This window comes from Hippocampus comes, unplaced genomic scaffold (assembly GCF_001891065.2).
Source record: "Hippocampus comes isolate QL1 unplaced genomic scaffold, H_comes_QL1_v1.1 scaffold111, whole genome shotgun sequence".
NCBI classification, from domain to species: domain Eukaryota; kingdom Metazoa; phylum Chordata; class Actinopteri; order Syngnathiformes; family Syngnathidae; genus Hippocampus; species Hippocampus comes.
Window position 1 is genome coordinate 2,436,358 of NW_017805698.1, and position 24,081 is coordinate 2,460,438.

Genomic DNA, 24,081 nt, shown 5'->3' on the forward strand with positions numbered 1-24,081 from the left:
ATCATGGAAAAAAAAATCATATTATTGAAAATGTCATTTGTTAAGTTGTGATATTACAAAGTGTAAAGTAAATATTTTCGGAGAGTAAAGTATTACAAGATGTCAATTTTACAAAAAAATAAAAGCAGTTTGAAAAACGAGCTCAATTAAAAAAATCATATGGCAAAAAGTTGATTTTATGAGGATGAGTTGTAATATGAGGAAAAAATATATATAATTTAATAAAGTAATAAATACAGGAACGAGAAATGTTAAAAGAGAAAATTATGTATTGAAAAATTATTTTCCAAAACTCATACAAAGAAAAGAAGTGTTTTTGAGAGTGAATTAAGGAACTTAAACCATCATTGTAAATGCTTTTGGCCTTTGTATACATTTTGTTGGGTTCTTCTGTTCTCATTACTACGTGATTCTCATAACTTAATGACTTCCCCCCATAATTGAACTTTTTTTTTCCTTTTCTACGTGGCATGGATACATTTTCAAAGTTTTGTAATGATATCCCGTCACTTTCCCTTTTGAGAAAAGATTTTCTTTTTGAGTTGTCGGCCTGAACCGTTTTTGGCATCAACACGTGGATTGGAGCAACCTTCCATTTCCAATGACAATATTTCAATGTTATCGTACACGATACAAAGTTCACGGGTAAAACACTACGCTTTTCTCCGCTCATTGCGGCACGTCCTTCCGTCACCCTTCGACGACGTCCCAAAACAACCATTTGTTCATGTTTCATCATTTTCCATTTCTTTCCACACTGACGTCTACAGAATCAAAAACCACCAACCCCCAACAGGTGCTCTTCTCCTCCGGGATGGCGGGTGATGACTGGTAAAATCACAAACAGATCTTCCCTTTTTTTTTTTGGCCATGTGATTTTGGGCCATCTTTGTTTTCTTTCCTTCTTTCACATTGGAGAACACAGTAAAGATGACACCAAATAAACACATCAGTACTCCTGGTTTAGTATTAACAGGGGGATATTAAAATCCTTCATGGGAAAATGGAGGCAAAAGACCTCCTCCCAATTGTCTCCCTTTTTTTTTTGTGCGCCAGGAGTCATGGACTACTGGGTAGTTAGTTCCCTGACAACCAAAAAAGGTATTTGTGTGGGTTATGTGGGAATTGATTGTGGAGGAAAGAGGTCACAATATGACGCAGCGGAACCTGTGAGAACCCGTCGATCGTTCTGCCCTCCATTTCATCTTCTTCTTCTTCTTCTGGTTTCGCTCAGGGACTTGTTGTCTAAAAGGAAAAAAAAAAAACAATAACGTTGACTTTAGGATAGATGGAAATTCAGAAAGTGCAAGTGGAGCATATTTTTGTGTCAAGTAACAGTGAACATGTCATAACTGATCCACCTTGTGTTACAGCCAATTTTTAGAAAAACATGTAGTTGTATGTATGAATGTAAAACGTCGTTACCAAGGTTATTATAGAAATGAGGAGTAACTCAACGAAAAAAAAAAGCTTAAAAAAAAAAAGTAACTGAAACTACATGTTACGTTCATGAAACTAATAACTAGTGTTTTAGAAAAATTGTTCTTCATTCTTGTCTTTGTCAATTACCGGTAATATACACATGGGCTTTCGGGGTTCATTTTAAATGCATTTATTTCTGTATTGATGTACAGAAGAAGGAAGGTCAAACTGTCATTTGGGAATGGTAGTTTATTACCGAATACTTAGTGACCCCTTTAATGCTATCAAAAAATGTATTTAAAAAAAAAAAACACCTAACAAATTCTAAAACTAAAATGAAGTATTTTTGTAAAAGAAAAATGAAGAAACCTGCTCAAAAAATTCATGCAAACTAAATGAATTTAAAATAACGGAAGTCACCCAAAACAAAAACAAAAACTAAAAATCCTGAACTATTATAAGGCAAAAGTTTTATATTTGAGTGAAACTTAAGCCTTATTCTCGGGTAGTTTGTATTTTTGAACAATATTTCAGGTTTAAATGTTTTGATCACAATTGCGAGACAGTACTCTGTATGGGTGATTACCAGGGGCGTGCTGGCCATCGGGAAATGTCGATTTTCTCAAATGGTCGTTCTATTTCCGGGCCGGTTGAATCACGTGATAGCCTCCCTCCATCACACATGTAACTGTCATTGTGTGACGTCCGCCCCCCGCCCCTTCCTGTCGTCTATGACGATTCAGCGCCAGTTTCACACTATATTGCCAATAAATGGTAAATAGCATGGTGGCAATTGCTTTCAACACAAAGGGGTGTGTGCCAGTGAGTCTCGGATGCTAAAGAGTCATACTCTGGCCGTGGGCTGGTGACGTTACACCTCTGATACCACGTCAGAAACCGACAAATTCCTAGGTCGACCTTTGAGCTCCCATCCTGTGGAAAAAAGATGGACTCTTCTGTTCTGACCGGACGGCTCCTGATCTGGATGTCAACCAAAGCCACGCGTGACAAGAATCTTGGAAATCAGGTAAGACGAGTCTTGGCATACTGCTGCTGACACCGCACATGGGAAACAATACATGCCTTGTGCTTGGTGGAGGTAATTCCTGAAAACGGCGACAAGTGTGTTCAGATAAGAAGAAAAAACAAAACATTGAACCTATTACCTTATGACACGGACGAGCTCGTGAAAGGCCTTGTCCACATTCATTGGAGGATCCTTGGCACTGGTTTCAATGTATGTTATCTAAACAAAATAGATGCAATATACTTCTTTTGTGATCTTTTTTTTTTGGGGGGGGCGGGGACAGAGTGCTCTAATGGTTCTTGTTGGCATACTGGCTAATTTCTACAAACACTTTCATGTATTGTTCCAGGTGTATCGACTTACATTATGTTTTGCAGCCATCTCTTGGCCCTGCTCAGTGGTGATCTTTCTCAAATGGACCAGGTCCACCTTGTTTGCCACAAGCACCATCGGAAAAGCCTCCCTGTGAGGACGTTACAGCAAATCAGAAAGCTGTTCAACACTTTAAAAGCTTGTAAAACGCCTTCATTCTACATATTTTCAATGAGTGTAATTTCCAGAGTAGCCCCCACCCCTCCCATGTAGCCCGTGGACCACCTTACCAGTGTTGGGACAATGTGATTTCCAGCTATTGCTGTAGAAATAATCATTTGAAAATGCAAACCCGGAGATTTCGAGAAATAGCGTTTGATATTGACATTCCTACATTGTTAAATCATTAACGTGATTGGTGTCTTCACGTTGATGAATATCATCAATTATTAATCATATACTTAAAGGTAATTTGAGCCTTTTTTTTTAATTGAAGAAGTGTGTATCAAACTGGTAGCCCTTTGCAAGTTGTTGCTTAAACATGTGCATTTTCGCTTTTAGGGACACCGTCTGAAAATAGAGCAGGATTGAAAGAAGACGAATTTGCAGTGGATTTAACCGGGAATTGAGTGCCATGCTTTTGAAGAGAAGGAACACTGAGTCAAGTTTAGACTGCTATGTTAGCTTCTCTGCTAGGGACAGTGTCATGTTTGTGTTATATTGCAAAACGTTTGCAGTTACTTTCATTTTACATTTGTGTGGCTTTTAACATTAAAAGATGAGATGCATCATAAAGTATCGCTTTTTACACATCCTTTTTTTATCGTGTGTCACTGTTTTTAACAATGGTTAACTTGTGCTTCCACTTGTGTAACTTATCACGTACAGCAGTGTTCCCCAAACCCCGGACCGCTACCGGTCTGTGGGTCATTTGGTCCCGGGCCACACAGAAAAAAAAAAAAGAATAACTTACATTACTTCCGTTTTATTCATTTCGGAATCTGAAAGATCTTTTATTTTGAAAAATTACCGGATTCTCTGTTACATCCGTCTACAGTATGTCACTCTTGACGCAGGTCAAGGCATGGTTTTCGGTCACGTGATAGGTTACCGCAAAAATGAAACCCAGGAGATAGCAAAATGAGTAAAAAACAAACGTCTTTGGTTAAGGAAAAAGGCCCAGTCAGTAGACAGAAAAGGAGCCTATAACTTTCAAGAAAAAGAAGGCTACATTTAATAGGCAGTATAGGGAGCATAAAATACGGATTTATCACAATGGGAGATTCCCACGCACCAAGCCCGCTCTGCATCATATGCGGCGATGGTGAGTCGTATTTTTCATGCACTTTGTATTTGTGTCGTATTTTATTTTGAAGGCACGCTTAAGTGTTACCATAGCAACCAGAGAGTGTTGCGGCTAGATAGGACGTTCCTCGTGTCATGATTCGTGTTTATTATTATGCTAACAAAATACAGTCATACCTCGGTTTTCGACCATAATCCGTTCCAGAAGGCTGTTCGAAAACTGATTTGTTCGAAAACCGAAACCACGCTCTTTAAAAAAAACAAAAAAAAACTTTATTGAACACGTCTGCTCACAATGGAACGCTACACGAGGAAGCGTCACTTCCTCGTGTAAGGAAGGCGAGAGGAGTCAAGTGGCGCATTCAAGTGCGCTCAGTTTGGTCGAGAACCGATTTTCGGTCTTAATCCGAGGCATAAAAAACTCGAAATTTTTGGTCGAAAACCGATTTGGTTGAGAACAGAGACGTTCGAAAATCGAGGTTTGACTGTATCTCCGTTTTCATGCAGGTCATGTCATATTATTTTGTTCTATTTATCCGGCACACCTTTAAGGCCGCTCCCTGAAAATATTGTCTGACATTAAACCGGTCGGTGGGTCATGAAAGGTTGCGGACCGCTGATGCACCGGACAGTCGTGTTTGGACTCGGGTTTCAATTCGGGTTCCAAATATAATTGATCTTCTTGGGAATTTTGCATTTGAAATTCTACTAAATCAGAGTTTGACGCACCATTGCATATTTCATCAGACTTCTATTTTCCGGAGGGAATCGAGTGCAGCTTAATATTGAACAGACAATGGGTTTGGTTTCACTTCCTCTTTCCTGCAATGTCCGTTTTTAGGGTGGCTGTTGGTCACAGTTAAGAGATTTAGAAACAAGTCGTACATTTTGCTCCAACGGTGGTGCACTTTTAAATCAAAGGAAGAAGTCCTCTGATGAGTGTCACACTGAGAAGACAACGCCGCCCGCCAACCTTTCTGCTGAGCATGTGAAGCTCAACCACACTGATGCTATTATTCAGCGGAAGTCAAAGTGGTTATGATTTTTATAAAACAACAACTGTGACAAGAGAAAAGGTTTTGAAACACGTGGTACCTTAGGTGTATTTATACTATTATCTACGAAAATCCTGTTACTGAATGACACATGAATTGTAAAATAAAAATGGAGCAAAAAATTGTGTTTTGGGATGTCTTCTAACCTGTCTTTGACCCGCAGTATCAGCTGATGAAAGCGGTCAACGTGTTCAAAGCTGGCCTTGTCCGTCACTGAGAAGACAATGAGGAAGCCGTCTCCTGTCCTCATGTACTGCTCCCTCATGGCACTGAACTCCTCTTGACCGGCTGTGTCCAGCACTGGGTGGGTGTACATTTGCACGAAAAAAAAAACACAATAAAACACACACACACACACACACACCAAAAATTTGACTCTTTCCCTATTCATTTTAAAGCTATAAACTGTCACACATGATGACCGTAGTCAAGGAACACAGTAAAAAAAAAAAAAAAAAAATGTCTCGGGGTGTCCGATCAGATGTCAGCAAAAACACCTAGATCGGATTATATCGGTCTGCATCCCAAATCTCTGATATTAGCAATCATGAACCTGGAGGTTTAATGGTTTTACATGGCTTTGGTTTTGATCTTAACCCGTGGGGCGCCAGTTTTTTTCAATACAATATTCATTTTAAATATCACAATTGCAAAAGGTTGTAGCTTGAAAGTGGTTGCAGATAAAGGCATCCTGTAAATATTGGTTGGTGCTTCAATGATTACAAGTAGCTCCGCTCATTACGACAGGAAAGTTTGCTATCGCCAAGATCCCACAAGATAGAGCCAAAGTACGTCTTCTACAGATAATGCTTTGGCCTCAGATCAAAAACAGTGAATAGGTGACTTTTGCCATTAATTCACATGTAGCAAGTTGCGAAATAAGATGGGAACTGACCACCCTTTTTTAGAAACATCCAAATGGAGCAGGACAGCACAGTGTACTAGTAGTTAGTACATTTGCCTCTCAGTCAACAGGTTCGGGGTTTAGATCTTGGCTCAGGCCCTACCACACGTAGTTTGCGCGTTCTCCCCGCTTGCGTGGGTTTTCCCGACATACCCCAACTTGCACTCACCATCCAGTATGGCCCACTGTCCGTCGATCTCGGTGTGTTTAAGGTAGGAGTCCTCTATGGTGGGATCATAGTCTGGCACAAAGATCTTCTGGAAAAACTGGATAGTGAGCGCGCTCTTGCCGACGCCGCCGTCTCCCACCACCACCAGCTTGTACGTTGGCAGGTTGTCGCTTGGCACCGCGCTGGTCGCCATGGCTACCCCTCAACGACGGAGTTGAAAGGTGGGAAGGCGGCTCGTGTGTGGCACTGGTCTGTGATGGAAGACACAGAGAAAAGACTCTTGAGTTGAGATTTATATTATTTTTTTTTAACCCCGACTGGTTTGTGATTACAGCTAAGATCGGTCGAAATTTGGGAAGAAACACTAAACGGCATGAAGCTAAACGGAGTGATACTGCATTAGCTAGCATAGAGTGCTTTCTGTGGCTGATGCTTTTTATCCCACCAGGGGCTCCCAGTGGCAACCCACAAAAGGCCTTTACTGTAAATGCAGCCCTTTGTTTCATTTCTATTCTAGCGACTCCGTAACTGCCGTTGTGATGAAAGCTGGCCGACAAAGATTAAACATTTTCCCATTGTTTGAGAGCCAAAGCTTGAACCTTTGCTGTAGTCTTCTAAATATATGAAAGAATTGTTAAATACAAAATCGTAAATACAAGACCGGTTGGTCCGCCAGTGAATTCTAGGTGAAGCCAGTAAAGTGCACCATAGTCAGAGCAGTAACTTGTTTCCTTTTCCCACGGCGGGTGCGAACTTTATGATCTTTGTTCCCAAATAATGTTCTCTTGCACGGTTAACAGTCACCCTTTGCAAGTGAAGGTGCAACAAGGCGCAGGAACAAACTACAGGGGAGGCCTCCGGTCACGGCAGTCCCTACAAATATTGTAACGTGCTGAGGTTGTAACAGCGCTCAACTCGGAGTGCAATTTAATATTTTATTTCAAAGCTGATAAGTAGGCGGCACGGTGGTCGACTGGGTAGCATGGTCTGCCTCACAGTGTAGAGGTGCAGGGTTCGATTCCGGTTCCAGCTTTCCTGTGTGGAGTTTGCATGTTTTCCCCATGCCTGCGTGGGTTTTCTCCGGTTACTCTGGTTTCCTCCCACATTCCAAAAGCATGCACGGCAGGTGAATGCAACACTTTCAATTGTCCCAAGGTGTGAGAGTGAGTGCGAATGGTTGTGATTGGCTGGCAACCAGTTCAGGGTGTCCCCCCGCTACTGCCCGAAGACGGCTGGGATAGGCTCTAGCATGCCTGTGACCCTTTTGAGGTTAAGCGGATTAGAACATGGATGGATGGATGAATGATAAGTAAATACTGTATGCTCTGGCATTTTAAAAGCCCGACAATAAATGGTATGTGGGCTTTTATTTCTTTCCCTGGGGGGGAAATAGTGTTTTTTTTTTTTTTTTGCTGATAATTAAATATTGAATTCTTGTTTCAAGGTGTGCATGGTTAATATTATAGAAATTAATTATATTGAACAAAACACGGGTTTATTGGTTTTTATATATTTTTACAATTTATTACATAATTAATTTGAAGGCTTTTTTTTTATAATTTCGGTTAAAAGGAAGGCGATGCCTGATGATTAAATGTTAAAATTAAGGAGATGAGATCAAATTATTTATTAATTAGTTGTGTTGCCTTCTACTTTTGGAGAATCATCCACACATATGAGGAGGTACTCATGCTATGATAAAAGGGTTTGGGGTTATATAAGATACAAAAATGTAGCCATTGTCTTAAATCATCCTTGACTGATATTAATGGAAATGATCGTCATCAGAAAATGAATGTAGAAGGAGATGTGTAAATTTGCCAACAATGAATACACAAATATATGCCACTAAAGCTGCAGGAATACTTTGTGGAGTTTGTCTTTTTGCAACAATTTGCCCTCGGATTCGGGTTTTTGTTGCCGTTGTAGGAACAAAACCTCGTCACCAACAGAGAACACCTTGTCCTGTACCACGGCACTCAGTCGAGCACAGACCTCTGCCAAGGCCAGGCTGTTGACATTTCTTGCACCATAGTTGTGTTTTTCCATAATTTGGTAACTCCCTTTCATTGAAATTGCAAAATAGCACTTTTTTCAGTGTGAAGATCTTCACCAAAATTTTTAGCCACTTCAAGGTGGAAGAAGTTAATCTGTCTCCCAGCCCATCCCTCCAAAAAAAACAGGCAATTCAAGATCATCTTGTCTATTTATAAGACTAAAGTAAACAAAACTGGGCAGAATGTGAGAGCAGGCAAAGAGCTGATTAGTTGGCAGGGCTTAGCTCAGTTGGCTGAAGGTGAAACAAAACAACTCTGAACTTGACATTCACATTCGTTTTTCTCCTGTTACCGCAGAGATGTAATCAAGGGTGCTTCAGTGTTCCGTTCACCCCTTCGTTTGAAGCTCGTGGTTAACAAGTTTAGGGAGTCAACACGCACATGCAAGCAAACACAGCTTGTACCGCAACCATGGTTACTGCTATTCTGGTTAATACCAACCTTTCTCATTTCCCCTCCCTGACTCGGTGTCTTTTCTGATGTTGCATTTCAAAACTATTTATCAGCCTCGCAATGTGGTTGTTGTTTTGACCTTTTTGTGTGCAACTTAATACGGTCATGTATCACCACTCTGCATGTGTCCGACACTTATCTGCAGAAATGGTCACATATGTGCAGTCTGGAGAACCATGTGTTCGCAATCAATCTGTGAGTGATGACACCGAAGCGTCAATATGTCACTCAATCGTGCTATTATGGCAGAATGCTCACGTAACAGCGGGCCACAGTGTGGGAGAGAGTGCCAAAAAGAATGAGTAGGAGGCGAGCCAAGGGGCAAGATGAGGGTGTGAAGATGACTTGATGCTGCTGGACTAGTCAGCCTTTTTGCTTATAACACATGCAGTTTAAAAGTCATACGTTACATTGTTCAAGTGACATAATGCGGATTTTTGGCTTATAAGTGAATATTGGATTATGTGTCATGGCAACATAAAAAGAAGTGGGCGGTAAACGCAGGAAATCAGACATCTGCAGATCAGAATCAGGAATCTCCCAAGATCTGATAAGTATCAGTTTCTACCAAAAGACCTTACGACAGGTCTTTCGGTGCTTAAATACAAATTTGGGGAAAATATTGGGCTAACCAATCTCAGTAATTAATCTATACCTTATTTGGCCTTTCACTGGTGTGCGCCCACACAGATTTGCATGCATGTGAGTAAGCTTATGGGCGACCGGGAAGCAGCTGTCAGCTGGCAACCGGCCATTTTATCCTGGCCTGCACAATGGAGGGAAGGAAGATGTTTCCTTCCTTTCGAAAACCTGCCAGTCAATATGAGCAGTAGGTGGAGAATTTCGGAGCCAAAGCCCCCTGATCCAGTCACATATGGATGGCTGTCACAAAGGAAAATCATTTGTAGTATACACAATGATGTTTCATAAAATACTGCTGGGGATCATTTTACTATACATATGGGGATAAAACAGCCTTTCTTGCTATCAGCCGATGTGCTTTTCAGGCTGAAGTGATGGTGTACATTTGAGCTTTAAATCAATTTAGTAAATATGTAAACAAAACTGAACGGTGGAGCTACCTCTTGTTCTGAATTAGGGCTCTGCGCGAATTGTTGATAATGCGAATTGAGATGCAATACAATGTGCCGTGTGGTCGTGAAAATACGGTATGTACGTCTGTGGAGTATGCAGAGCGACAGCCGGAGGTATTTGCACGTGTATCGGAATGTTTAGCCGCCTAATGATCATTAAATGAAACTGTTAAGCAATCAGTCATTCACGCCCATCAAGGCAGGCCTCCCTTATTACTTCGCTGTTAGCCTCTGACGCCATCCTAGCGCTAAGTAAGTTTGCAAACAAGGTTGTTGGACCGGAGAAATCAACTTTCCCGGGTTAGCTTATTGCTAGCTCGCTGGTATAACAGAACACAGATGGATTTAAAACCTTTAACAAAAGTGATTTAGGCCAGTGTATGGCAAGGGCTCCTGGAGGTTGCAGTTATTTTAAAATAAAAAGGAAAACGGTTCTGTCGGTTGACACAGCTGTTTTAGCTCGTTGGTTAACACTCATGAGTTTTCAAAAAAACATGAGGCTTGATAAAATGCTTTGGGTAACATATGGTGGAGATAAAGCACTATAGAAGTGCACTCCAGTTACCATTAGCATTAAACTGGATTTTTCATTTTTTGGACGATGTGTTTTTCGGCAAAAGTACAATTAGTACCTCATTTGGGTTGATTTGGGACTCACTGCTTCAACGGGAAACGAGGTGCGAACATGGATTTTGAGTGCAAGTCCAAAAGCTAGTTGTATATCTATATACAGTACTACAACAAGGGTCTCAAACTCAGGTCCCAGCGGCCATTTGCAGCCCGCAACATGATATTTGCGGCCTCCTACTTGACATCACATTTTAACTTTAGTGCTGCTCTCACTTTTATTGTCGTGTTGTTGCCTTTTATGTTTAATCACTTCTGGATGAACAGCTCAGACTCATGAAAGCTTTCGGCAGTGCTGTTGACAAGTTGGCCCACATTGAATTATTGGTTGAAACGAAATTCTGAAATGACATGAAGGAAAAAATATCCTGTCACTCAGTCCCAATCACACCTTTTTTAAAACCTGCCATGTAGAGAGACCCTACTCCAGCAGCCCCCCCCCCCCACTGTAAATTTACTTTCAAACCCCTGCACTATGCGCTCTGGTATTTACTTGGCATGTGGATGTTGGTCATAGTAAGGAGATGAGGGCTGCCAGGGGGTGTATTATTACTTTTTCAAATAACTATTGCCCACTGAGATGATGATAATTTGTGCAATATAGATTTATCATGTGTTGTTTAAATCGTGATGTTTCAGAAAAAAATCAGCAACATCATTGTTTTTAGAGATGTTTCAATTCTGGTTTGACAAAAATATTGCACACTGATCATCAACATCCATTCACGCACACATTTACACCTTTTAGAGTCCTCAAATCACCCCACGCACGAATAGGGAGAACATGCAAACTCCATCTAGGAAAACCTGAACTGAGATTCGAACCCAGGAAATCTTGACTGTGACACAGATGTTCCAACCACGAGGCAAATCAATAATACAGAATGAATGAACCTTAATGTTGACCATCATTATCATCATCCTGAGCAGAGTAGTGTGCGTGCGTGCACTCGCGCGCGTAAGTGTGTTCGCGCGTGCGTGTCTCTGCTGACTGTTGCTTCTGAATGATCTCATCCTATGATTAAACACAACAAGAATCTCCCTGTTCCCTTTGCACAGAGGTTCACCAGCCTGTGTGCCTATTCAGTGGCTCAACACCGTTGATGCATTGGGTGGAGAGGTGGGTGTGCGAGGATTCCTTAAAATGCAGGAGGGGCAAAGAGGAGCATTATCCTCACTGATTGTCAATGACAGAACGTTGCACACAGAGCCGAGGCCCCGTGCTGTGCGACTCTTTATTCGGCCGCGCCGAGAAGCCCTATCGCAACCGCCCAAGAATACAGTACCATATACAAGTGGCTTCGTCGTTCTCCTCAAGTTTGCAGCATAAAACGGCACACGGTCCTGAGTCGAAACGAGAAGCGAAACGTGCCGCAACGATCACAAGCACTGTCATTTGACGAGTAGTTTTTCCTACATCAGTGGCACTTAAGGAACAGTTTCTACACCAAATATTACAGGAACTAAACGCAAAATTCATCCGCGATAGCATACGTCTACCACCCTCTGTCCTTTTCATTGGCAACGCAGCCACTTACCGTTAGATGTTCCTCTGATGAACAATATTTTTTAGAAAAGCCCTGAAGACAACATAATTGTCATTTTCCGTCCGTGTTGGCTCCACGCCGCCGCCCTCGCGCCGTAGTCGGGCTTCCCACATCTGCGGAACAATACGTCGAGTAGCTCATCTTTGTATTGGAACAGCTGATGCTATTAATAGAGTAGCCCGAAAGGGGTGAACAGCATTTTTTGCCCAACACTCAAAACTACTTGAATAACTCCTTTACCAACTCAGTATTGTTTATCTGTGAACCAGAACACCACAAAGAGCGCATTGACTTTCTTTTCATGCCGTTTCTTATGTTATACGTGTAACGTCTCCGCAAATCGCGGCACAACTCTCCTTCAGATGAAATGGACTGCTCCGGTCGTCTTTAAAGGGGTACAGTACGGTCAAAAGACGAGGAGACGAAAGAATGCGGCGGTTTTCAGACCGTGTTTTTTTTTCATTTTTCTTCACTGTCACAGGATGGAAAGCGACAAAGTATTTTAAATATAAGCACATAACAAACATGCTAATAAAATATTGGGTTAACAGGATTGATCCAAGATTTTACCAACTTTTTTCTTCCTCAAATAGTGATTACTAGTACATTGAAAATGAATTACTCTCCAATGAAAACCAATTTCCAAGCGGTGTACACTTTCTGTTCTGTTTTCTTCGTGTGAAAAAGAGTAAAACACAAATTTTGTGATGGAAATTTTTTATTGGACAGCACAGAAATCCTTGAAGTGTTGATGTCTGCTGACTGATTGACAGAATTGTTGCTTCTCCATTACAACGACAATGTAATAACTGCCTGTAATTAACTGTTTTTTGAGTCTTTAAAATTTTTCTTTTTCTAAATTTGGTTTACTGTGGCCTTAATATAGTGAACTTGCATTGACACTCTTTATACTTTACGGGACCAATGCATTAAGCAAATGTATTTTAAAGTTGATTCTCTCTGTCTTTGTTATGTAGAGCAGTTAAGATAAATATACCCCCCCGCCCCTCCATATTTTGTTTTAATAACATGCACAATGGCTCACAGACACATTTTCAGAAACACTGTAGCCAGAGAAAAGACTTTCGTGGTTGTTTCATTTCACACTTGAATGGGTGGGCAGGCACTCCTGAGACCGAATCATTTGTATACAAGGAATTGAAAAGTCAATTCTCCACAATATATCCCTTTTAAAAAGTGTATATTTGAGCATTCACGTTATGGTGGCAGGAGATGTGAGTGTGCAGTTGTGGTGCATTGATTGCAGAGTGCACATTTAAGTGCATGCAGCCATATGGAGGAAAGCCAATCCTCCGATGCACATGCATGTCCAGAAAGTAGTTTCATTAACCTCACCATTAACATCTCAAGACTGTAAACTGCTCTCTGAAACCTCATGAGCACTCAGAGCACATATGACAAAATGTCATTTAATCTAGACAGGATTCATTTTTTTGTTTTGATTTATACTACAAAGTGCATATTATTGATACTTGCCTTACAGTCTAAAAGCTTAAAAAAAAACAAAAAAAAAAGCTAAAACTGTACCACACACATTACAGTATGTTTTAACTCTCTCAGCCCTCTCTCTCTCTCTCTCTCTCTCTCTTTCACTCACATGCACACCTATCTACACTTTCACTTGCCTGTTTCCATGGCAACAGCATGTGAGCAGGATTTTCTTTACCCACTAGGATCAGCATATCTGGTATATATGTGCAAACACATATGTATACGCAGACAGCCTATAAACCCGAATTATAAAATTTTCAGATGCACACAATTATCCTTCACTCGCTTCTCTCTATTACATTTGCACGTCTTCCGTTTCTCAAACAGATGCCACCAGAGTAAGATTAGTATTTAATATCTATCCATCCATCCATTTTCTAATCCGCTTTTCCTCACGAGGATCGCGGGCGTGCGGGAGCCTATCCCAGCTGACTTGGGGCAGTAGGAGCCGCAATCGAACCCTGCACCTCTGCGCTGTGAGACGGATGTGCATTTAGAATTATGGACAAAAACTCAATTTGGGGTTTATCAAGCATAATGTTCTCAATAATTTTCACACGGTTTTATATGTTTTTATTAAATGCATGTTTCTCACCTTGAGCTACAATTAACAGATGAAGAGTATGGGAGATTGTCTTCAAATATATTCAAAACATGTTTGTTTTTCAAATTCCAAATATTCTGTTTTGGCAATGATTATTTTGTTCTGTTTGAGTCATCAGTCATCAAGCGGTCAACAAACATCATTTGCAGGGCACGTACAATGGAAAACGTACATTTTAATGGCTTGTTTACAAGTAGTGGTATTTTGGGAGTGCATGCTGAAATTAAACAACTGTGCAAATATTTTGTTGTCTGAAAATGTATGTGTGAGCGAACCTGTCTAAACTTCTGCCAACTGATTTGTTACAGTGGGGCTAATTTATATAATACCCGATACGCTCCCATACTGAATTTGTCTGCCGATTGGATGAAGATCCAAGGTCACTTTCAAATGACTGCATTGTCTGAGATACTGTTGTGGCTTTGTCATGCAGCAACACTAACATCACCCACAGCTGCGACTCTCCTGCCATCATGTCTCGGCAAAAGGTAAGCATAGCTGCATGGAGGTTTGTTGGGTGTATAGAATAGTGAACTAATAAGTGACACATACTGTACTAATTTGCTTTTTGAGGTTGTCGACCTGGTGGTAGTGGGGGTATTTGTGTTTGATGATGTATCCATGGGCCACATACACACAACATACATAGTGAATGAGGCGCTGTTTCCCTGAGTGAAAATTTTGTATTGTCTTCATGGACGCATTGCCCGCCTCCCCAACACACACACACGCACGCACACACACACACACACACACACACACACACACACACACACACACACACACATTCTGGGCTTTTTTTTCTGTGCGATTTGTCTGTTCATTCCCACAGCAATGCCCTGGGTTGCAGTTGAGTCTGTACTCGCCATTGACCCAGCAGTATGTGGGAAGGGAAATTCTGTACAGTCAGTCACACACTTGTACAGGTTGATTTCAGCAAGACAAAAATAAAGTGCGTCAAGTGAATACCATAATTATTGTCACTTGGTGTATTGAATTGTTTTACATCTTGAAATGATTTCTATTTCTTCTTCGTTGACGGGCAATGCATCGTAACACTGAATTAGTGATAGTGTATGCCTCTGTATTCGGACCAAGGTAACAGACAGATAAGAAACGCTTTCCCATTGTAGGATGACGTTTAGCGCTACACAACACTACACAAAAACGCTGATTAACTTGTGCAGGACTATCTAAAGTTGTGGCTTGTCAATCCCGCGTAACTGCAAAGCACAAGGTAATATAAAAACGATATTTAGCACTTAGAAATTAAGAAAGTTCTCGCTCACGCCAGACAACTGCGACTGTCGTCAAACTGTCGTGCCTCAGCCGTACGGCAGCGCTGTCGATTTACGACCAAGTTGTGTCATGGTTGTCATGTTACATTCGTACACACTGACAGCTGTCCTTGAAATGATCCGGGCAACACGATCGTTTTAAGGTGTCTCTAAACTCTAATTGCAGTAGTTTTTGCTGCTTGGTGTTCAATTTCTCCAGAGCAAAGCCATGTAAGTAACAGCCCGTTAGCCACCGCTAACTATACAGTGCAGTGTTGTGTGTATAGTTTAAATCTTCATTGTTGCTGTCATACGTTTTTCTTAATATCGTTATTGTGTAAAAGTGGACAAAATTAAGTAACCGAAGTTTGTACGTAGGTCGAAATGTGGTGCAGCCCATCACTCGCTACACAGAGGCAGTGGTTAAGTCAATATTTGTATACAAAGACACTTCTAAGTCCATCCATCCGTCCATCAATTTTACGATCCTTTTTATCCTCACAAGGGTCGCGGGGCACTAGGCGGGGGACACCCTGAACCGGTTGCCAGCCAATCGCAGGGCACACAGAGACGCACAACCATCCGCACGCACACTCACACCTCGGGACAATTTGTAGTGTTCAATCAGCCTGCCATGTATGTTTTTGGAATGCGGGAGGAAACCCGAGTACCCGGAGAAAATGAACAAGTCAAGTATGCTCTTTGCACAAAGCCAGACCAGGGTTCGAACCAGGATCGTTGCGGCCACAATGCATGGCAGTGACCACTATACAAGCACGACTTCACTTCTACATAATGAATATAAAATAAAATTAAAAACCAAGTGTGGTGGTAACTGAGTGTGCATTATTGTGAATAACAAGGCAACTGCACAAAGGAGTTCATTTTGCACCATTCGTAACCTTGAGATGTCAAACATCCATCCATCCACTATCTGGCCTTCATGTGTGGAGTTTGCATGGCCTCAACGTGCCTGCATGGTTTTTTCTCCGGGTACTCTGGTTTCCTCCCACATTCCAAAAAAATATGTGGTAGGTTAATGGAACACTTTCAATTGTCCCAGGTGTGATTGTGAGCGTGAATGGTTATTCGTCTATGTGTGCCCTGCGAATGCCTGGCAACCAGTTTAGGGTGTACCTCATTTACTGACCAAAGACAGCTGAAATAGGCTCCAGTCATATTAATGCTTTAATGATGTGCACAGTATGATTTCTATCCTTGCCATCTATCTTCTCAGATTGTTCCCCCGAAAGCGGACGTCAAAGAAAAGAACCCCATGGCATCTAGCTTCCTCAAGTATGCGGTGCTTCTTCAGAAGTACAGAACTCCGTTGCTCGTGGCGAGCTGCGGTGGCGTCTTTGCGGCCAACATGTTCTACCACGTATTCCCTGACGTGTCGTACCGCCAGCTCTACCAGGCCTGGTCCAAAGGAGAGCCAGTCACCCTTTCTGACAAGCTAGAGGACCTTTTCCAGCAGGTGCGTACTTAAATTACTCGTTTTTTGGGCATTTTCCAAGTTATATTTAATGTTGTCATACCGGCAGAAGGGGCAAATTTGCTGTATGCTGTGCTTAAGTTAGTGTGTTCTGAAATATAAGACAAGATCTTAAAAGAATGTGCAAAAAATACATGTTTTTAAGAGGACTTAAAATGCATTTATACTTGTTGCTGACTTCACTTCTATTGGCAACTTCTTACATTGGCAAACATCATCACAGCTACCGTAAATGCCATTTCGCCTTGCTTTGTTTTGAAACCTGGAATCCACTAATTGACCCGGGTTTGCAGACCTCAGAGCCCTACTACTAGCATCTAGACTTTTCCTCTAAAAATAAAATATCACTTGAGTTATACATGATGTGGAGATTTTTATTTTATTTTTTTTACTGTTTAGCGCTTTCTTTTAACTCATTCACGGCCAGCCCTCCCAGTTAAGATGCATCTTAATAGGATTGAGATCAAAAGATGATATTGGCCAGTATTTTTGGGCGGCATGGCTCAGTGGTAGAGTGACCTGTGACCCCCCCCCCCCCCCCCCCCCCCCCCCCCATCAATATCCAGAGCCGGAACAGCTTCGATGATATCTTTTGTATTGTGGGATTGTGTGAGAAATGATTTTCCTGCAGAAGGCAGACAATAAAATTGTATCCAATCCGAATCCAATCCAAAGGCACAGTTCTTCTTTTTATATCGTGACAGGAAATGGTCAGCCAGAAACTACGCATATTTTCCACAGGGCACTCTGACACCGTCAGACTCCCGAAATGAACTTCCCAAGATGCCATGAAGAGTGTACAATATAAGCAATATAATAGATCCCAGTGACATTATATTAAAACCTGTGTGTTAATCTTGTCATTCATAGGTGCTAAAAGACTACAGCGGTAGCTCATCCAAGAACTTCTCTGCCTTCGCCTCCTTTGGTTTTCATCCAGTCAGTGCTGGTGTCCCATGGCTCCCTGCAGGGGCCCACATTGGCATCCCAGCGAACTTTAACAGCACGGACGATGACCACAGTGGCATCACGAACCGGACTATTTTCATCAATGGCAAAACTGTGGAGTGGGACAGTGAGATGGGCACGGCTCTCAAGGACTCCCTGGTGTTCTCCCTCCAAGCGCAGAAATTCGCCATAGCGCGAGAGGTGGCACGTTTGCATTCAGGCGCACCCATTGTGAGTGCTGCAGTTGCCCCTTTTTGCCTGGGTGGGGTTTGGGTGTACAGCGTGGTGCTGAAGCAAGTGTTCAGCCTTCACGCTGGGCCCGCTTTGTTGCGTGGAGCCGTGAATCTTGTGGCGCTGGGGCTTGGCGCCGTATCCTACTTCCTCACCTTGGACGCTGTCACCCAGTGGTCCGATTACAGGTCAGACCGGCGGGCCGCCGGGGTCTCCCGTGACTATGCGAAGGGCGGGGTGGAGTTTTATGACAAGATTCTGTCCAGAAACAAAACCCTACGTGCACTCATGGGACAGAAAGGAGAAGAGATGTATGCGCCCAGTGGGAACTTGTTTCCCGCCAACATCCTTCAACTGAAGCACACGCCGTACACCTCAAGGAGGGAGGGCATCCTCGCGCTAATGAAAAGGGACAAGATTTAAGGTTACTGTACTTCTATAGTAGTAGCATTGTAAGCAAAAAAAAAAAAAAAAAAAAACGGACATTTGACTATTTTCTAATTTCATATTATTTTCATAGAAATTATCTTATTAGGTTAACAAAATGTGCATGAACCTACACACATAATTTCCTTACAAATTTCAGCAATCAACTGAAAATGGCCAATTATTATGCCTGCCAACTGCAGTGCTTATTTCCAATTTAAGGTCGGGCAGTGAAATGACAGCTTGTAAGTGCTGCAATGCACACCACTCTCTTCATACATGAATTAAACCTTGCAAAAGAAAAATAATAGGACTATGAGGAGCATATTTGCGATTACATGCAGCTGAGTGTATGTTTTTGGGTATGACATCGAAAGCAAGTGTGCCATACCTCATGGAAAAGAACACCAAGGCAATATATATGTTTTTTTTTTCTTCACAGCGCAAGTCATTTATTTCCCCTGTGGTCTTTTTTCCCCCCTCCAGCATGGTGTGTCTCCAGATGTTCTTTCCCCCATCATAGCCCAGGAAAACAACCTTAACTGAGAAAAACGTGCTTAAGTATGCACACATTTGCATGACCGACTAATTTGTTTGGCGATAATCATCTTAATATACACCTCGGTGGGACCTTGGAACTCATCACACCACACTCCCTGAGGTCATCCGTCTGCATATTAACGAGGTTCCGATATGTGTTTTAATTACATTTCTAGTCAGGTACCCTGAGGATTCAACTAAATATAGCAGCTTGTCATGAATAATATTGCAGAATTGGCTGACTGGATAGCCTGTCTTTATTTGGATCTTGTCTTAGGTTTTTCTGTGCGGAATTTCACTGAAGCGAGTAAATTGTGTATAGGAGAATGTGAGTGTGAATGGTTGTTTGTCTAGATGTGCCCTCTGAGTGACTGGCAACCAGTTATTGCTCTACCTACGAGTAAGGGGAACTGTGCATGGGAATTCCCAACATGTTGTCACTGAGGTTCCGTAAAACAGTGCCTGGTCCAATGCCAGATGTGATTTGGGATCCCTTTGTGCTCAGGTTGGAGCAATTTAGGAGGCCAGAGACTTTACTTAAAGTCCCACTATTCCGTGTTTCATTATTGAGTGGAAATGGCACGTTATATTAAGTATGAAACATGAAACGAGGCCTCAGCTTTGAATGCATGCAATGCAAAAATTAAGCAAAAGAACCCCCCCGAAAACTATTACTTCATTATTGTGGCTCAGTCCATCGTGTGTGACTTGCTTTGGGATGTTCCTATCAGCAACAGTGGGCTCACTGTCTCCTCTTGATCTTCTTATACTTAATAGTGTGCCATTGATATGGACAGTACAAAGGCCCATTGTCTTGCTGTTGTGCACTGGCTGCTATTACGTTGTTCGCCACGTGAGGCCACTCCAACCCACATCAGGACGTGTCCGCGGTACAAGAAATATGAATTACACGGCGGCTCGGTCAAAACATGTGAATGAATACACTTGAGGTATTTATTTATTCATAAAAAATAGTTTTAATGATATCCAATATAAAAAAAAACAAAATAGATTCTCAACGGTCGAGGAAAATTAGGTTACGCAGTAATGTAACGTCCCTTTGTAAAGAACCACAATGTAGTCTCAACATCCGGGTCTCGTGAGGAGCTCCACACATAAAAGGATAATGCCGATTTACCTGGGTGCGCTCCATAACTAATAGCGCACCTCCCGCTTTTGTTGCCCCGCCTCCGCGCGCTCCAATTGCGCCATTACGTCGCCACTCGCCGCTGTTGTGTCGCTCAGATGAGCAGCTGCAGTGAGACGGAGTGAGGCTGAAGTCAACTAGCGAGCGCCAGAAGTCAGAAACGCAACATTTTGGGGTTAAATTGACAAAGCGATTTACTTTTCATTTTTATATGTGGGTTTTTTTTGCATTTGCATCCGTTTTATGTAATGAGCCTGAAGTGACCGATACTGGCCGCGTTTAGCCAATGCTTACTGCGGGGGCTCACGGCGCGTCTCGTGGATTATCATCCGTGGCTGCCGAGGCAGTGGTGGCATGGTCGCGGCCGGTGGAGGCCCCTCTCTGCCGGATGGATGTGTGTGAGGCAGCGGCAGACTGAGACCACTTGTGAAGACCGACCGTCCGTAGTAATGATGCCCAGGTCTCGTCGGCATCCGCGGGCGAACTCCTCTTGAATGTTCGGGCTTCGTCGCCCTACCCACAAAGACCATTTCCTCATACGGCGAAAATTATATTCCTTGAAAACTGGACGCCCCCGGAGCAGTTTATGACGGTAAGAAAAAGATTTATAACGACATATTTTTAAAAACATTTTAACCTTCTTTCCAGACAGCTGACGTTACCTAGCATAGCTGGCTAGCTCGGCGCTGTCACTTTACTCCAAGTTGATTCACCAAGCAAAATAATTTACATTAACATTACGTTAACGCTTTCCCCGGATTGCCAAATGTAACATCAAATGGTTTTAATGAGTGGTATGTTTTAAATGTATATGGCGTCTTAATATACATCACTAGTGTGCAGCTCCCTTGTTTGCTAACGCTGCTTTGCCCATTCAACACATCGCAGTTACTTCTCATAGCCACGAAATACACCAAAATGATCAATTATCCGCATTGTTGTATCGCGTTTAGTGCCGTTTATGAAGCATTATATGCCTCAGCCTTCCGTGTGTCGACATAAATGTCCCACTTCGTTAATAGGTCATTCATTGTAACGTTACAAGTGTACAATAAGCCCCTTTAATGACAGCCCGGTTGGTGGTCAATAGAGCCAGTTCTATGGCGCACATTGATTTGAAGAAGAAGAAAACGAATCAACAATTAACGAGAGCAACATGCTTATTTGTGCGCTCTTCTGAAAGTACAATATGGCGAGGGAAGATCGTGACAATTAAACTATGCATTTTCCATCCCCATTCATTTGGAATCATTATGCCTTTCATGTCAACCATTGTCTTTGTCGTGCCTGTCATTAATTGCACAAAACAGTTGGTAATCAAACAGTGGTGCGGTGTTTAATAATGCCAGTGAAGCCTGCATGCGATTGAGGCGTCCTCCTTTCATTATTTTTTTTTTCTCGATGACGTAATCCTCCACCATCCGTGCCACATCTTTTGGGTCGCAGTCGGCCCCTCTGCTGCCTGCTGCAGCTCAGATATCATATTCACATCATATCTGCTCCTGCCCGTTTGTGTGCATACACAGCACTCGCTTTGTATTGCATTTGCGCAACCTTCAATTTTTGGTCAGGGTTCATCCTTCAATGAAGGGTTGCTGTATTATTGAGCAGGCATATCTGGAATGTGTTTTCCTCCAAAGTAGCCACTGTGTGATTGGGGATCATCAGGGATCAGTAAAAAAGGTATCTCCCTCCACTCCCAGGCTCCCATGCTGCTAAATACTTGATGAAATACTGTATAGACTAGAGCACACGTTCCCAACCTTTTTAGCATCACAAACCAGGTTCACGTTCTGGTACATTTTGCTGACCCACCATAGAAACAAATACATAATCAAATATGCAACAGTTATACTGTTAGTTGTTATTAGTGGTGGTGCTGCTCATAGACTCATTATTATTTGTGACTCCAAGGGGAAATGTTGGCACCAATGGTTTGCACTTGAACGCAAAATAGAAGAATATGTGATTTGACAGAGTTAAACTCGGTTTCATCGCAAGGTTAGGGTTAGGCATGTCGAAAGACATGCAGGCTGAATAAGAGCTCATACAGCATTGCCCCCTGGCCTCACAAATCGTGTATGGTATTAACGTCTCAGTATTCTTCTGGTCTGCTGTTGACCTTTTAAATGCATTCATATGCACACATCGGGCAACAAAATTTTCAGGATTTTCTGTTGCACAAGTCCCATCTTGGAGTCATGTTTCCCCCACCCCAAAAAAGTTGTCTTTTTTTGTAGTGCAAGCTACATGTTCCAAATCAGGTTTGACACTTTCTTTGCCCCATTTGCAAGCTTGTAGCAAAATATTAAGGAGTAGTTTATGTTCCTTAAAATGACTGCTGTACCGATATTGTCTATTAGAGGTAGACATATTATTGTCCGGGCTGATTATTGGCGCCAATATTTGGCATTTTGATAAATATCGGCATCTGTCTTTTTCAAAAATCTGCTGGCCAATAAGAGTTCATATTAAAATTGGTTAAACAGCAGGGAATTATGATGACGATGATGATAATGATGATGATTATATATATTTTTTTCTCTTAACATTCTACGTTGAACTCCCTGAACTATTTGTTTTAAACAAAGCTTAGTGAAATGTTAACATTGCAGTTATAGTGACATTTTGGAAAATTTCACTGTTAAAAAACTGTAAGGAGCCATTTGTTCAAGTTTTCTTTTAATTTTCTAAGACAGACTAATGCAATTTTTGTTAAAATTTGAAAACAAAAATGTCTACTTCTCCAAGATTAAAAAGAAAAAAAAATTACAAATTACAAATATGCAAAGCTGTTGAACAAACATGCTTAACGGCATTTCGACCAAGTGCTGGAGTTTGTATTATTCAAAATTTGTCCAGAAATATTTTCCTTTTTACTGTAAATGAATATTGGCTCCAAATATCGACCTGCTTAACTACTGCTAATCGGTATTGGTCCTGAGACAAACATATCGGTTTCTCTCCATTGTCTGACTCATCATTTGACCTATTCTCTTTTTTGAAGAAGCTGTCCAAGCTCTTTTTTTTGTAATCATTTTGCTTGCCCCCCCCCCCCCATCATGTGACAGAGATACACGTGTTGACAGAGGCACCAGCAGATGTATCTGATTTTCCAAATAATGCTTCTTTCAGACTCTAATTGTCAATAAAATATTATTTGTTCAGTCTCTTTGTGCGGAACAGTACCAAATGCCCCCTCCAATCGATTTGCCACTTGCAAATTTTTCTCTATAGAACCAAACAGCAACCATCATTCACTGAAAAACTCGCCTATTCATGGCTACGCATGCTTTTTTGCTCTTTTTGAAATGCTAAAAATATGCCACTCAAAAATGTTAAAAGAGTAGTAGCTAGCATTGACCACCCGCTGATGGCCGACCGTCTTGACAGCAAAGATCCCATTAGCGGTCCGACAGGCAGACGAGGGTCCTTGTGGTGTTGACGCCAGAGAGAGCAGGGTGGTAAACTCGACAAGATGATTCAGAGAAAGGTCTGGATCCCTGGTGGTAATAGTGGAGGTTAACAATTGATCAGGAGGTAACTGCAAACTGCTCAATGTAAGGTCGAGTTAGTTTTCAGTTAAAGATAAAGCATCGTTTTTAGCGTATTTATTCAAGACATCTGCATATATGTATCACTGATTCAAAAATGGAATAAAATAACTAATAGGAAAGTCGTAATTGGTCCATTTTGAGGTTGGAAAGCGGTGACACAAATCAGCATCCTTCAACTTCCAATGCATGTTAAAAAAAAAATAATAATCTGTGTGTCATTTAGGGTTTTAAAGGGAATGGAAGATGAATTTGAATTCCACTATACAATTTACACACCTTGTTTCTTGTCTCGCTGAAAGTAGTCCTCATGCAAGTGAGTGACTGAACACCTTTCTGCATCCTGCTGGACAAATGGCAAGTCTGGCTTTTGTT

At 41.8% G+C, this 24,081-nt stretch overlaps 3 protein-coding genes across 5 annotated transcripts in view; 2 read left to right on the top strand and 1 right to left on the bottom strand.

Moving 5' to 3' along the window:
* Positions 1-393: 393 nt before the first annotated feature.
* Positions 394-12,112, bottom strand: LOC109523396 (ras-related protein M-Ras). Its single transcript, XM_019882532.1, has 6 exons — positions 11,964-12,112; positions 6,195-6,445; positions 5,268-5,421; positions 2,813-2,912; positions 2,589-2,668; positions 394-1,245 (listed from the first exon to the last, which is right to left on the bottom strand). The coding sequence occupies exons 2-6, from the start codon at positions 6,385-6,387 to the stop codon at positions 1,146-1,148; spliced, it is 627 nt and encodes a 208-aa protein (XP_019738091.1). The 5' UTR covers positions 6,388-6,445; positions 11,964-12,112; the 3' UTR covers positions 394-1,145.
* A 3,296-nt stretch (positions 12,113-15,408) lies between these two features.
* tmem177 (transmembrane protein 177) lies at positions 15,409-18,773 on the top strand. 2 transcript variants are annotated; one of them, XM_019882396.1, is made up of 3 exons: positions 15,409-15,596; positions 16,603-16,842; positions 17,731-18,773. In XM_019882396.1, exons 2-3 carry the CDS (start codon positions 16,642-16,644, stop codon positions 18,460-18,462), a joined length of 933 nt encoding a protein of 310 aa, XP_019737955.1. In that variant the 5' UTR covers positions 15,409-15,596; positions 16,603-16,641; the 3' UTR covers positions 18,463-18,773. The 2 variants fall into 2 exon arrangements, with proteins under 2 accessions (XP_019737955.1, XP_019737956.1); XM_019882397.1 differs by lacking the exon at positions 15,409-15,596 and adding an exon at positions 15,764-15,787.
* A 1,444-nt stretch (positions 18,774-20,217) lies between these two features.
* ptpn4a (protein tyrosine phosphatase non-receptor type 4a) overlaps positions 20,218-24,081 on the top strand; it is a 58,847-nt gene continuing 54,983 nt past the window's right edge. For both annotated transcript variants that reach the window (XR_002169738.1, XM_019882395.1), the window contains exon 1: positions 20,218-20,744. The gene's annotated coding sequence lies outside the window, so the exon portion shown is untranslated. The remainder of the gene's footprint in view (positions 20,745-24,081) is intronic.